This window comes from Haliotis rufescens, unplaced genomic scaffold, assembly GCF_023055435.1.
Source record: "Haliotis rufescens isolate VD_foot unplaced genomic scaffold, xgHalRufe1.0.p SCAF_4, whole genome shotgun sequence".
NCBI classification, from domain to species: domain Eukaryota; kingdom Metazoa; phylum Mollusca; class Gastropoda; order Lepetellida; family Haliotidae; genus Haliotis; species Haliotis rufescens.
In genome coordinates this window covers 12,014,514-12,029,566 of record NW_025964112.1, presented here as the reverse complement: position 1 = coordinate 12,029,566, position 15,053 = coordinate 12,014,514, and the positions used below count along the sequence as shown (strand labels likewise).

At 39.2% G+C, this 15,053-nt stretch overlaps 1 protein-coding gene across 3 annotated transcripts in view; it reads right to left on the bottom strand.

Moving 5' to 3' along the window:
* Positions 1–2,045: 2,045 nt before the first annotated feature.
* The window catches only part of LOC124112296 (N-acetylneuraminate 9-O-acetyltransferase-like), a 53,976-nt gene continuing 40,968 nt past the window's right edge, over positions 2,046–15,053 (bottom strand). For all 3 annotated transcript variants that reach the window (XM_046472328.2, XM_046472329.2, XM_046472330.2), the window contains 7 exons: positions 12,440–12,596; positions 10,210–10,289; positions 9,666–9,770; positions 9,303–9,443; positions 8,088–8,165; positions 7,012–7,104; positions 2,046–6,456 (listed from right to left, as the gene is read on the bottom strand). In XM_046472328.2, coding sequence (XP_046328284.1) covers positions 6,199–6,456; positions 7,012–7,104; positions 8,088–8,165; positions 9,303–9,443; positions 9,666–9,770; positions 10,210–10,289; positions 12,440–12,596 — 912 coding nt within the window. In that variant the 3' untranslated portion in view covers positions 2,046–6,198. The remainder of the gene's footprint in view (positions 6,457–7,011; positions 7,105–8,087; positions 8,166–9,302; positions 9,444–9,665; positions 9,771–10,209; positions 10,290–12,439; positions 12,597–15,053) is intronic.

Below are 15,053 nucleotides of genomic sequence, written 5' to 3'. Positions count from 1 at the left end.
ATCGCTGATAAAGGCAGTCTCGTATCGGCAGCAGTCTTTGTGATGAGCGAAATTTTGATGAGATAACATACACCATCTAAAAGAGTGAGTGAGTGAGTGAGTATGGTTTTACGCCGCTTTTAGCAATATTCCAGCAATATCACGGCGGGGGACACCATAAATGGGCTTCACACATTGTACCCATGTCGGGAATCGAACCCGGGTCTTCGGCGTGACGAGCGAACGCTTTAACCACTAGGCTACCCGACCGCCCCCCATCTAAAAGAAACAACCCTATCACCGGACAACATTGTATGTACCAAAATACCGCATACAGCCAACCATTATCATCTCCGAGCGTCGTAAAGTGTCGAGGGAGTTCACACATGATATAACGACCCCTCTTTATTAGACACAGATGAAATATTATACATACTCACTGCCAAAAGAAACGCGAACCATAGAAACATACAGAGAAGTGTGTACTTTAAGAAGAGATGTTTCCAAAGTCTATAAATTAATGACAAAAATAACAATCAGTCAAGTGTTACCAGTGTCTTTATTCTAGTCACGATATGCTTTACCGTCATTTCCAAACTTTACACGCTAATCCTGTACAACACAAATGGTGCATCTGGAGACATGGATCAATTACTTCACATGGGATGCGTTCATGAGCATACAAACATGTTTGTGTGTGCATCGAACCAGTTTCATATCTCTTGAATATGAGCGTCTTCATATATTAACCAACATGTATGGTATTCGCATTGCTTTTGGGGGCGAGTACCTGCTCCATCCAATCAACCCTCAGGTTATTCCCATACAGTACGACCATGTTTTTTTGCCCCAATAAAACCTGAAACAATATACTGACCGAAAAAGATGGAGATAATGAATATTTATTTTGTAGTAAGATTAAGCACACCATTTAATACATCCCCCAAAATATTCATGATATACATCAATGTATGTTTGTATATAATCTAAGGCTTTCTCCCGCATGAAGCTGACCTGATGTAACTGGAATACTAAGTACTGCTGCAGTTAACCTGTAGTAAGTGAAAAGGAGTCTAACGTCAAGTTCACGACTGTGTGTGCGTGCATGATTGTACAAGCCCGGGCTAACGCCGGTTCTATACTGCCATTGACATAAAATGCCGCTGTTAAACATGCCTAACTCTTATTACTCAGAGTGGGGTATCCATCTCTAAATGTCCTTTGGTACAAGGCAGCTTGTGATCGAACTAACGACCTTCCACGCTATGGGCAGACACTCCATCCATTGGACAACTGAGGCGGTCCTTAACCTTTAGTTTGTCAGGTGCATGTGAGTAATGACACAATGCATTTCTGGAACAATACGGCAGAATAGACGTAAGTATCACAACAACAATGAATCTGAATGGGCGTGCTGTTCAGGCTTAGTTACAGGTCATCCTGATATAGCTGAGTGAGGCATGAAACACAACTCACTGATATATCAGTGAACACATTTCAGATAAGATACATAGAATAGTCACGACAGGGAGCTACCTACAGCTATCATCATTATCCTTGTTTACCAGGTCAAGTGTCTTCCGGGTTGCAATATAACAATTAGTCATCCACAACATGGTAATGTTGGGTTGTACAGCAGTATACTGTTAACCAGTCGACTGGTGAAGATCCCGGGTCTTCAGGAACTCATGCTTGTCGTAATAGGCGACTATGCTTGTTGTAAAAGGCAACTAACGGAATCGGGTGGTCAGGCTCACTGACTTGGTTGATGCATGTCATCGATCCCAATTACGTGGATTGATGCTCATGATATCAATCACTGGTCTGGTCCAGACTCAATTATTTACAAACCGCAAATAGCTGGAATATTGCCGAGTTCGGCATTAAACAACATACGAACAAAGTTAACCAGTCAATGTTGTATTAGTTGGATGAATCCGCTATACAGATTCTAATGAATTTGCTTTTCTATGAAAACGTTTGGAGAAAGCAGTATATAACAAAACAATATTTTGGTTTTTCCCACCAACGATCTGAGGGAATCAAGAAGTACAACAGACACCAAATATTACATAACATGTTTACTTTCAGTAGCCTATACAATCACATTAACAAAACGTGGCTTGAAGTGCTGACAGAAGGTGTGGAAACGACAAGGGCATAAGTTTCACTATATAACTGAAGCAAATACAGTTTGGTATGTGTGTATTTCTTGAATGCTATAAACAGTTTGTGTTTTTACCCCTTCCCAAGATGGTGAGACAATGCTTGCTGCAAGTGAAGATCAGGGACATGTTTTTCACTACTGGCGGAGTTAATAAACCGTGAAGGTTTATTATAAAACTCGGTATCAAGTTATCCCTCCACAAAACCTTATATACACATGACCATTAATTAACCACCACCCGATTCAAAATCCAATTCCGAAAAAAAAATCACAAAACTGATTTGAACACCTTTAAGATTACCTTGGCTGCTGAGTGAGAGCTGGAGACCCTCCCATTCAAAACTTGAATGAACTGGTCCAAGCACTACATGAGTGAGTGAGTGAATATGGTTTTACGCCGCTTTTAGCAATATTCCAGCAATATCACGGCGGGGGACACCAGAAATGGGGTTCACACGTTGTACCCATGTCGGGAATCGAACCCGGGTCTTCGGCGTGACGATCGAACGCTTTAACCACTAGGCTACCCGACCGCCCCCACTACATGAGGAATAGCCAAAGATCCCAATGTTGAAAATCAGACCTCGTATATGTCAACCATTAGAGGGGTGGTGTGGGCTGGGTACTGATACTTTTAAGTGTTGTTGAAATGAATGTTTATACGCGGTTAAATAGGAATTGATTGCAAGTGTCTGGCGATTCATTCTTGGAAACATGACAAAGGAAATTTTGATATGTAGCACCAAATCTTCAGGTGACTAATTAATGCTATTGTGTATCCTTGTACAACCTGTGTGAGAAAACATGTCCTACCGATATAAATTACTTTCATTGCTGTAAGCATATGTTAAATAGAGAAGCGACAAACATGAATGTTTCCTCATTCACACGCCTATCCCGAGGTTTGAGCAAGTACAAAACACAGTGAATAATGCCCTTCTACCACAATCAATTCAGGCATTGCCTTTTCATTTTGCTAAACACTGGCCAACATTACAAATATTATGCTATCACTTGCACATTCCCATCATTTCTCCCAGGAAAACCTTTCATCTCCACTCATGCTATATATACATATGATACAAGGGACATAATAATATATACACTATAAATACATGATGTACAATAGGATAAATCAGCACACAGCAGAACACATGGGTGTTCTCTACATTCCAGAGCCATTGTGCCAATAAATGTCAATACAATTAAACCATTTTTCAATGTGGTTTTGAACTGAACAATTGTAATTCCCTCATATAACATACACATCACCTTCTCCCTTTAACATGGAGAGATTCCATGCTATTTCAGAGGGGTGTCGGAACATGGTTTCTCATATCAGGGCTTTCTAAACTCATGTGAGAAGATGAATGGTGTTGTTGTATTTTTGCAGCACTCCCATTGAGCAGAGGGGCCAGGGCCCTGGTTTTCTAAACTGATGTTGAATACTGATGAGCATCAATAATAAACTATGAGAAAAATATTATTTGTTCTTTTACTTGTGATTTGATCATGATTTGCATATACCAAAAATAAAGCCATAAGTGCTGTAGCTCAACCGAATCATAATGAAACAATTGCAACACTCACTGATGACTCAAAATCACAACATCTACTTCTTGTGCCATAAGCTCAACTAATGCAGAAACATGTCACTGGAGCAATCTTTCACTCGAACTTCGCGACTCTGCCTTTAGAAATTCACTTAAGACCCATCTCTTCTGCCAAAACGCTTTCTCTGTGCGCTTTGAGCATTATCCCCAGAATGGAAAAGCGCTACACCAATGGACTATTAATATTATAACATTGTCAACGAGTTACATTCGGCTTTCTTTGTCTTGTGTTTCTTGAGAAGACTTAAAACGACTCGTCAAATCTTATGAATGACCAAATTGGGCAAAACATTTTTTTTTCCACCTGGATATCCTTCAAACCTCTCAAATGTTGCTTGAGTGAGTGAGTTTGGTTTTATGCCGCTTTTAGCTATATTCCAGCAATATCACGGTAGGGCACACCAGAAATGGGCCTCAAACATTGTACCCATGTCGTGAATCGAACCCAGGTCTTCAGCGTGACGAGCTAACGCTGTAACCACTAGGCCACCTGACCACCCCTAAAAATGTTGCTTGAACCATTTTGGTTTCTATTACTCCCAAGTGTATGTAAATCAGTGAACTGTAGTGGCAGGCTAGTGTGTAGTTGGGTCTAAGATATGATTTTTAGATCACCTGACCTGACACCATGTGGATTCCTGATAAGAATAGACCCCCACCAACCTATGCTTGTCATAAGATGCAACAATATTGTGCAGGTGATCAGACTCAATGACTTGGTTGATTGCATCATCATAACCTTACAGGAGTTGCTCATAATGTAACTGGAACATTGCTGAGTGTCGCAGCGTTAAACAAACAAAACAATTTAGACTTCTATGATGGACTCAGCTGAAATTTTGGGTTGATGAGGGACTTCATAATTGGAATTTCAATATGGCCGCCAGGTAGCCATCATTGATTAAAAGTCCTGTTCTTCAAAACTTGGTGGCAGAGATAATCATGATACCTGTTTGTTTGAGGCATCGGAAATACACAAATCATGCAACATTTGTATGAAGCTGAAATTTCACAGGTTTCTTTCCCACAAATGATGCCACCCCAATTTTCAAAATGGCCATCACAACAGATATATTCAAAAAGATCTTTATGGACATTACTCAGTAATTTGGGGGTTGTTCCAAATTCAAAGAAATTTGGGACGTGTACATTTGGCTCAACATGTATTCCACGTTTCACAATATGTTGACCTTTGACGCCTAAATTCTCTCAAAATGCATTTCATTAGACCAATCACATGCTTTGTGTACTTAGTTAATTCTCTCAAACTGCATATTTGGATCTCTAAACTTCTCCCTGAAGCAACAAAACTTTGGTATGTATGCTTCTCCATTGTAATTTTTTCAAATCATTAAATTTTAGTCCTCAGAATCAATACTGACTTCGTTGACAATTGAAACTCTTTACTTCATATCCAGGTGAGACACAGTGCTGTTGGCACCATGTTTATTACCCATGACAGGACTTGCCCTTGGGTGAAAAGCAGATCATATACGTCAAAAAAAGACACAGCGCTGTAGCTCACCTGACTTTCAAAGTAACAATTCTATGACCCTTCAATCTTATTTTGGTACAAATATGTATGGTGAGTAAAAGAAAAATATGATGCACAATATTTGGGGAAAAAGACAAAAAAGGCGAAGTTTTGCAACATCTTTAAGGACAATGATGTTGAGTGCAAATAATGATGAACAAACTTGGATCCTCTAAGTCATTCCTTTCACATCAAGGTTAACCCTTGGCCCTGTGGTTCTTACTTTTTGTAAAATTACATTTTTGCTTGACATAATTCATTTTGACAATATAAAATATTCACACAGAGTCAACTCAATAGGTCTTGTAGATATGCAACAGAACTTCATGAGTGAAGACAGAAAATAACCAAAGCTCACTCAGTCAGGGCCATTCAGTCAGGTAAGCTAGATATATTGTTCTGCATACATGCTGCTCATCCAATTTTATAATGTGATGCAGGCTGAGCAATGGATATAATGGATCAATATGGTTGCTGTGAGGATCAGTATTCAGATAAATCATAACTGGGTTCACATTTGCATAGTTTCAGCTTCATAGATCATGAAAAAGGAAAAGTTAACGACTGACAATGCCGCACAACATAAGCTCACTTGACATTAGGGGAGCTAAAAGTAGGCACATTAAAACTGAACCTAGGGGACATGTGTTAGAGAATCTGTGCACTGACCAACACCAGGAATGTCTTTTCTAACCATTACGACTATATCGCTTAATACTGACACTCCTCATTTTCAATGCAGTATTTTTTAAAAGTGTAAATAAATAAATATTCAACCAATCAAAATGAAATGTGTGTGACTTATAAAAACATACTGCAGATAAAAGAAAATGTTAAACCCACATAATTTGCCAGTACCCTGATTAAAATCACACACAACCAACAACACATTCCAAACACAACCATTATAAAGCTATCACTCCATTGGTAACACAGATCGGAACCAAGACTGCAAAGAAACAGATGACGTTCCTCAGGAGCGACTTCCAGTCGTTGGGCACAGCGTATTTGGCCAGGTTGGCGGTGATCTTGGATATCTCATGACTGGTGCAGATGAAGATGAAGGAAGTGAGGATGACGTTGAGGACAGGGTAGCTGGGGATGAGGACAAGGACCCCGTGGGTGTCGGCCGCCAACCAGATGTGATACTGGGAGATGAACAGCTGCGGAATAAAAACATTGGTGATCATCTTGCAGACAACATAGTCAAATTACAGTCCCAGCCATTGATTGACAGAGAACCAGTATCTTTGTTGTTTAATGCCACACTCTGCCATATTCCAGTGGTCTGTAAATAATCTAGTATGGACCTGACAATCCTGTGATTGATCAATATGCACAACAATCCTCAATGTGGACTGATTCTTAACGTCACCACCTACAACCAGCACAGTTTCTGTGTGCCATTGTACAAAACAAAGTGCTATGACTGTCGTAAGTCTATGGAAAGATATGAGAGTTACGATCGCCTTAGCGCCAAAATTGCATTGTACAACGACACCCTGGTGACCAAGTCTAACCCGGAATCCCCACATGGGACACAGGACCAGTAAAGATTCTGCCACATAGTCCAAAAAAAAGGCAGGACCTTGAGCTCTTTTGCAGTCTAAGGGGCCCCTAAAATCTTGTGACCTTAACATGATGAGTATGATAAGGAGTTTCATGGTTAATTTTAACACTGGAAAGTATCCATCCAACAAGCACAATGGGAGACTCACCTCCAGTGAGATCTTGCCAAACCAAGCAAAGAAAGAGCTGTACCTCGTCCTCAGCCATCCTGGCACATTCCGTAAAACTATGTAGGAAATGATCTGAAACAACCAGACATAAGGTGAAACATGACAAACTTAATCCTACACATAACTGTTGGCATCACAAGAAGGAGTCCGTGACTTTAGCCACTAGTAAAACCCAAGTCTATTAAGGTAAAGTTGTTCCTGTAAGCTTGGCTAATAAGTCCATATAATGACACTAAAATCTACTAGAAATGATCTTATGAGCCATGTTTGGGCTGTGGATTCACGAGTGTTCGGCACAGACTCATCTTCCCGAGGCAAGAGGGTCCACTAGCCATTGCATCAAAGTCTTGTTTCCACCCTTGCCACATCAAGCCCACTTTCCTGTGCCAAATATGATTGGACTATCGCACATATCAATAGTCCAATCAGACGTTTCTCAAAATCAATATCGTATGAAAGTGATTTACTGTTGCCTGTCTTTGTTGTTACAAATATGTCTTTTTCATCTTTTAAACACCTTAACGATCACCTTTGTTTTTGTGTCAGGAATGAAATCACAAATGTCTTTTGTTATCTAATCAACTAGGTTGTGGCCTATGGTAGTCTCCATGATTGGATATAACATGTTCATTATAAGGAGCACAACTCGTGATCTACGTGAGGTGGCGCCAGGGTCGCGCCAAGAAATGTGGCCTTGATGTGGCAAGGGTAGAAACTAGGCTTTGATATAGGCTAGGGAACATGCTTGCCTCGGGAAGATGGCACAGACTGTGCATGTATTGTTTTAAGGCCTATAAATAATCACAGTAACCAAAATCCCTCCATGAGCCAGGACACAAGCCTGAAAACCTGTTCCCCATTTCAGGAGGCTTTTTCAGCTAGGACCTGATTCCGTATGCCCACAGGGTCTATTGAACAATCCAAATCGCACAAAACAGTTTTACACTGAGGAAGTTGGTTTTTAAGCTGCTCTTAGTACATAGCTAACCTGTCTCACAACTTACACAAGTTACATTTTTTAATGTTCACAATAACTACTGAATACCTATACTTACAGGAAGGAAAGCTATATAAGAGTGCACATCATTACACTGTTGTTTACTGCCACAGAGGAAAGTGAAGGCAGCATAACTCTGAAATAAACAACATAACATTCAAACAATGTTTCCACATTACAAAGTCTATGACTGAGTGAATAGTGTTTGATGCCTCAATGGCCATCCATAGTGTGAAGGATAGATAATAATTGAATCGAAATGTCAAAAACTTATTTTTATAAGTTAATACATATCACTGGTATTCACATGCAAATCTTCAAGATTAGTTTATTCTGAAAGTAGTCCACAGACTGGTGTCTATATTACATGCAAAGACAGAAGCTGCCCCATCCTGACCATTTCCTGAGTACCCCCAAACTTCCACATCAGAAACTTCTATCAGGAACTATTTCTACTTTACCACATCAGGTTTGTTTGTTTGTTTGTTGTTCGTTGGTTAAGCTATATGACGACGGTCTGTAAATAATCGAGTATGGACCAGACAATCCAGTGATTGACATCAGGAGCATCGATCCACACAATTTGGATACGATGACATGCGTCAACCAAGTCAGCGACCACCCGATCCCGTTAGTTGCCTCTTGCGACAAAGCTTAGTCGCCTGTTATGGCAAGTATGGGTTGCTTAAGACCTATTAAACCCTGGATCATCACGGGTTCACATCAGGTGAGAGTCGACCTCATCTAACACATGCAAGAACGTTACTTGGTTGGGTTTCAAATAAGAAGTCTCCATACCCTTCTAACAAAAGATCCTCAATGAAACTATTTACAAGTCACTCCATGAGTGAATGACCTTCAAGGTGACCTTGACTTTTGACATACGATAGATGTCAAGTCAATTACCGAAAGTCAATCATAAGTTATTGGAAAATGTTTCAATTTCACACGAATAAATCCGAAATATATGATATGACTGAGACCCTTCCTTTATAGAGGTAATGTATACCAAGTTTCATCAATTTCCAGTCATAAATATTCAAGTTATCGTGTACACAAGCCTTTTTGACAACTAGTTTATATCTTTACAGGGGGCTGCTTAATGAGAGACTTTTGTCAAAATTTTATTTCACACTTTGATGTTGCAAATCATTCAAACAAATTATTTACTCAAGTGAGAATTTTTGTAATATTACTAGGAGTTGTGCATGGTAAGTCTGCAAACAGACTGCTGGGCCACCCTAGTACAGCAGGGAACCAAAGCAGCACCTACCCCAATGCCTATCAGTCCCAGCACACCTAGCAACCAGGACATTGGCTTCGAGAAGAGGTTTTCCTCATGGCTATCATTGATGATCTTGTACCTCAGAAGAACTTGATACCCAAATGCAAACAGCATTCCATAAACTACACTCTGAAAAATAAAAGAAATAGTTAGATATCTTTCACGAAAATACAAACACATAAATTATCATAATGTCCAAGGCTACACACAAAGAAAATGATTCTTCTAGTGGTTTGCAGACAAATACATTGTACTAGATCTGCAATAGTTCATGTCTTACATCAATCACTGACACAAGAAAAATTACAGTTTTCAATAAAACAATTCAATTTTCAACATGTTTGTACTTACATATCTATCTAACTGCCACCGGAATCGCCACTCATGCAGTGAGTCATCAGATGTCACAAACAGGGCCTTGAAAGGCCTGGTTAAAAATACTTTTTCAAAAAATACCTGAAAAATAATGTTATATGTAAGTCATGTCTCTAAATATTACTATGCCAACCATAAAAAAAGCTCCATAAATCTGTTTCTCATTCATTTATTTTACCAGAATAGAAACTAAAATTCTTAGTCCTTATAATGATAAGATACAGCAAAACCCTTAAAAATGGGGAAATTCTACTAGTCCTTATGACACCTTAACCATTGACCATTTTGGCTTTTTGACTATAGGTCTAGTGACAATTTCTAGAACTGTAAATTCCTAGTATGAAACTAAATGAATTCAAAGCTAAAAAAGCATTTAAAGTTTCCAATGTTATTTATTCCATGTATTTGTCAAGAGTGTGAGATCCATTTATTCTGATAACAAAACAACAATAATTATGCCATCCAGTGAATGAGAAAGTTCTTCTGGTTATGTGAGAAGTGTTGTTGTGGACATACTGACCTCAGACAGGAAGAAGAGAGTGATGATTGTGACCAGCAGAACCATCTTGATGACCATGAACAGATAATGCAGCACATTCCCTGCAACAAACAAAACATCTTGATGACCATGAACAGATAATGCAGCACATTCCCTGCAACAAAGAAAACATCTTGATCACCATGAACAGACAGTGCAGCACATTCCCTGCAACAAAGAAAACATCTTGATCACCATGAACAGACAATGCAGCACATTCCCTGCAACAAAGAAAACATCTTGATGACCATGAACAGATAATGCAGCACATTCCCTGCAACAAACAAAACATCTTGATCACCATGAACAGATAATGCAGCACATTCCCTGCAACAAATAAAACATCTTGATCACCATGAACAGACAGTGCAGCACATTCCCTGCAACAAACAAAACATCTTGATCACCATGAACAGATAATGCAGCACATTCCTGCAACAAAGAAAACATCTTGATGACCATGAACAGATAATGCAGCACATTCCCTGCAACAAACAAAACATCTTGATCACCATGAACAGATAATGCAGCACATTCCCTGCAACAAAGAAAACATCTTGATCACCTTGAACAGACAGTGCAGCACATTCCCTGCAACAAACAAAAACATCTTGACCACAAGTTCTTTGTACAAACACATCAGACAGGTGGTACAGTATAGTATGTCAATGAACCAGCAGTTACATTAAAAAGAGAATCTTGAGAAAAAAATTAATATTTATGAGCTTAGAAGTTAGAGTAAGTAGAGTACATCAAATATTTTCAAATTTTTTCTTGTTCAGGTGATATGGCTATAGCATTACAATACAGAAATGAGGCACTGGGGGCTGCTTTTCCTCTCCCAAAACATCCATGGGGAGACAAGCATGGAGCACAGGGGCACATCTGCCCAGAAATCCCCATGGTAGGACAAGCAAGAGGTGTCATTATACAGTGATCCCTCGATATACCGCTGTCATCGGGGTCCAAGAAACTGACCCCGCGTTGTAGGAAAGAGTGGTGTACAGATATTCCTTGCTGAGGTTCACATTACGTAATGATGGTAGTGAATGGAACAGTGGCGCAATTATTTCACAGTGGCATGGGACATGTAGATCTATGTAACACTGATCGTGGATGATGATTCAAACTGCATGCGTAAAAAAATAAAAATACTTTGTGTAAATTAATCAAAGTAGTCTGTATTATTTTACGACTGGATGTTATACATGTAGAATCTAAATAAATGTTGTTATATTTTAAGTTTTTCGGGAGAAAATTGGTCCGATCGCCGACCTACTCACATTATCGATCGATGACAGTACATTACAAAGCCAAACCAGCCTTGTAACGAAACTAATGTGCAACCAAGGCTGTGATTGGTTAATAAATAATGACGTGTCAAAGTTATGAAAAACCCGGACACGGCCGGCTCTCTGTATGCACTTTATGTACAATGTAATAAAAATCAAACACAAACGTAGATTTGAGTGGATAAGAGATATATTTAGTTCTGTTAATAATGATAATTTTGCAAAGGGAAAATCGTCAGGGCCATGAATATCTTGGGACAGTTTGACTAATGAACTAAGATTTATTTTATACCCTTCGTAATTACGCTATTTAAACAATGAAGTTCCAATGTTTTTTATAAGTCTCTCACGGTTACTCAAGTCCGGATTAAATACCGGAAGCCATTGTTTCGATTGTTGTTGTTGCATTACACGCGGCCGGTTTGAAGTTCGAAGACATCTCACATGTTGTCTTACCAATCACAACAAGCTGAGATGAGTATTAAATGAAACAATGCGGCTTATGTTTGTTGTTGCTGTGATTTGATTTTATGTGAGTTTAATGCCAGATCTGTGTACGATATGTTTTTTCACAACCGGAACAAAAGGCAGAATGGTTTCGATCACATTCAGCCAGATACAATGAACGTAATTGTTTTACAAATACACACACGTGTACATCGACTTGGAATTAAATTTCATCAGTTTATTTGTAACTTTATTTGCTTTAACACGCTTTTAGGGGAAAATTCTTCATGCATTTTTGGGAGCCATGGTTTACCCCGCGGTGCATCCGGAGTAGCGGTACATCGAGGAGCGTTAAGTCGAGGGACCACTGTATTTAGAAATCCCAAAGCGAAAACAAATCATAAGGTTTGGTGTGATAAAAATGCCCCTGAAATGCAAGGAGGAAGGCATGATGACAAAACAGAGAGACTTACCTTCAGCCGATGCCTGTGTAATGTGAGGCCATATCGCCATGGACACGTAGATGACGATGAACCAGTAGGATACAAGAGGCACAAAGTAGTAAAACTGGTACGGCCTGTTCATCACAAAACACAGCACCACGACCAGCAGGTTCAGCCGGAACAATACCTGCAACACAAACCACATCATCAACTGTCACACCCAGATGCTAGCTGGCCATGCCAGTCAAGGAGACACACTGATGGTGCCATGTCTGCTCGTTGAGAATTGGTAGCCGGCAGTGAGAAGCATCAGATTAACCTACATTAACCGGTTGAGGAATTCAAATATCAAGGACTGCCCATTCCTGTCTACATCTAGATGTATAACTAGAGATGCAAATCCTAATTAAGGCACTTACGAATATCTGGTCTAATTGGGGTCGCACATCAGTAATTTCCAAAATCATAACGGTTGGCATTGCTTTGAATTTTGAGTCATGAATGTGTCTCAATGTAAGTAGGTAATCATTAAGGTTAAGAATGATACAGTGAAACCCTGTTAATCAGGACAGTTGCATTTCTGGAAAAATTATACCATGGTATGTATCAAGACATTCCCAGACAATTGTATCATTGATACAAACAGTGTCAAAATAACCTGCCTGCCCACCTGCCCATGGTTGGCTACTTTTCTGTCAGGCTGCATGATATTTTCTGCCACCTGTCCACCTGTCTACTGATGTATTCAGTTTTATCATTACTGAAATTAATTGTTTCCATATTTCAACTAAATCAAGAGATGATTTGTCTCTTGTATTTTTTGTTGCAATTTTTCAATATTTATAATGTCTGATTGTGGGCAGAAAAATTTGAAGATGGGCAGGCAACACTTATGCCAGACTGTCTTGTTAGGTTTATAAATTTCAAACACTGGATATAAAGCAATGTTCTTGATTGCATCTACCAGTAGACATTCCGGAAATGTTCATATAGAGGAAGGAGTTTCAGACTTAACAGGGTTCAGACTAATAAGATTTCACTGTATACATCATCCAATGTGAAATGAAGATTGCATCTTGCGAGCACTGCCAATGTTTAAAGAAGAGTCTCCCCTCTTTTCAAACTTTGCTGACAAACCTTTGGTCAAGTCAACTCTGATGGCTATAAAACAAGCCATGTTGCCAATCAGGTCAACTCTTTCAATACTCATCTTCCCGAGGCAAGTGAGTTAACTGACTATAAAAGTCCAGTTTCCACCCTTGCCGAACTAGGCTGGTATTATGGAGTTACAGTTAGGCTGGACTAAGGAGTCTATGCATAGTCCAATCAAAATCGCGCACCAAAATCAAAATCCGGTACGTAAAGTGTCATGCAGATTTCGGTCGACTGCAGGATTTGCAAAGCATGTGCACCGCTAACTCGTTGTCAACAAATATTTTCTATATCTTTTCATGTTTTTAATCAAGGTGCTCACGTGATTTGATGCACTTCGCGATGTAAGACTCGTTTGATCACAATATAGATCTTGATTATCGATCAGATCGTCTTGCCTAGGCGCCACCGTTTTGTTTGAAGCAAATGCAAGTGATACGAGAGGTTGAATCTGATTGGTCAATAGGAGAGGCATAGAAAGGACATTACTCGTAATAGCCACTGGTGGCGCTACGATCGAGCCCAGGCATTCAAGCCTAGTTCGGCAAGGGTGGAAACTGGACTGGAAGATGTTCAATACTTTGATCATGTATAATTTACAATATTTCTGGACAAAGTAAGATACTAAATATGCTTCTTAAAAAAGATTTCTGTCCAGATGTTATGAAGACTCTCAAGGTGGTAAAGAATGTTGAAAGAGAATATGTTCAACAGATGGGTAAAACATGATTATTCCCACTATAAGTTATGTGGTGTCTGTGACAAACAAGAACATTATCTTCACCTGGACGTTTAGAAGCAAGTCTAGAAAAGGAACATGATGACATACATCATCACAACTTTAGACTAAAACACATCAACCAAAGTATAATCTGTCAATCATAAAACAAGCTAGATCTACTGAATGAGCTATGTCAAAGAAGATATGCATGGGTTATACCATGTGACTGATCAAGCATAATATATAAAGTCTATTTGATCATAAAAAAAGAATTATGAAAAAAATATGTAGTAGCATAGATAGGTAATTAAAACTACATAATCAATACACATCATTAAAGGGCAAAAGGTAAATCAATAAGATTGCCTATGATTGCTTATTCAAGCTAAACATCGCTACTTTACATTACCTGACTAGATAACACTGATGCTTTCCTACTGACATAAACCAAGCTTAACAAAACAATTGACAAATTCTCCTAGATTTGACACTGCATAGCCTCCAACATGAATATTTAACTTTCTTTTCCGATGTAACATACCAATACACAACCAATTGCATCCAAGATGCTTATTGAAAACATGGAACAATGGCCCTTGCAATATTCCAGCAACCCTAATATATCCATCATGTCTTCTGTCATGCCTAGTTTGCAGTTTACTGCTCTTCAAGCTACACGATGAGCTTTCAATAATCCAGTCCAGACAAACCCGAGATTGACATTATGAGCAAGTCCTGCTGGGCTATGAGGGTACAATTAACCAAGTCCCT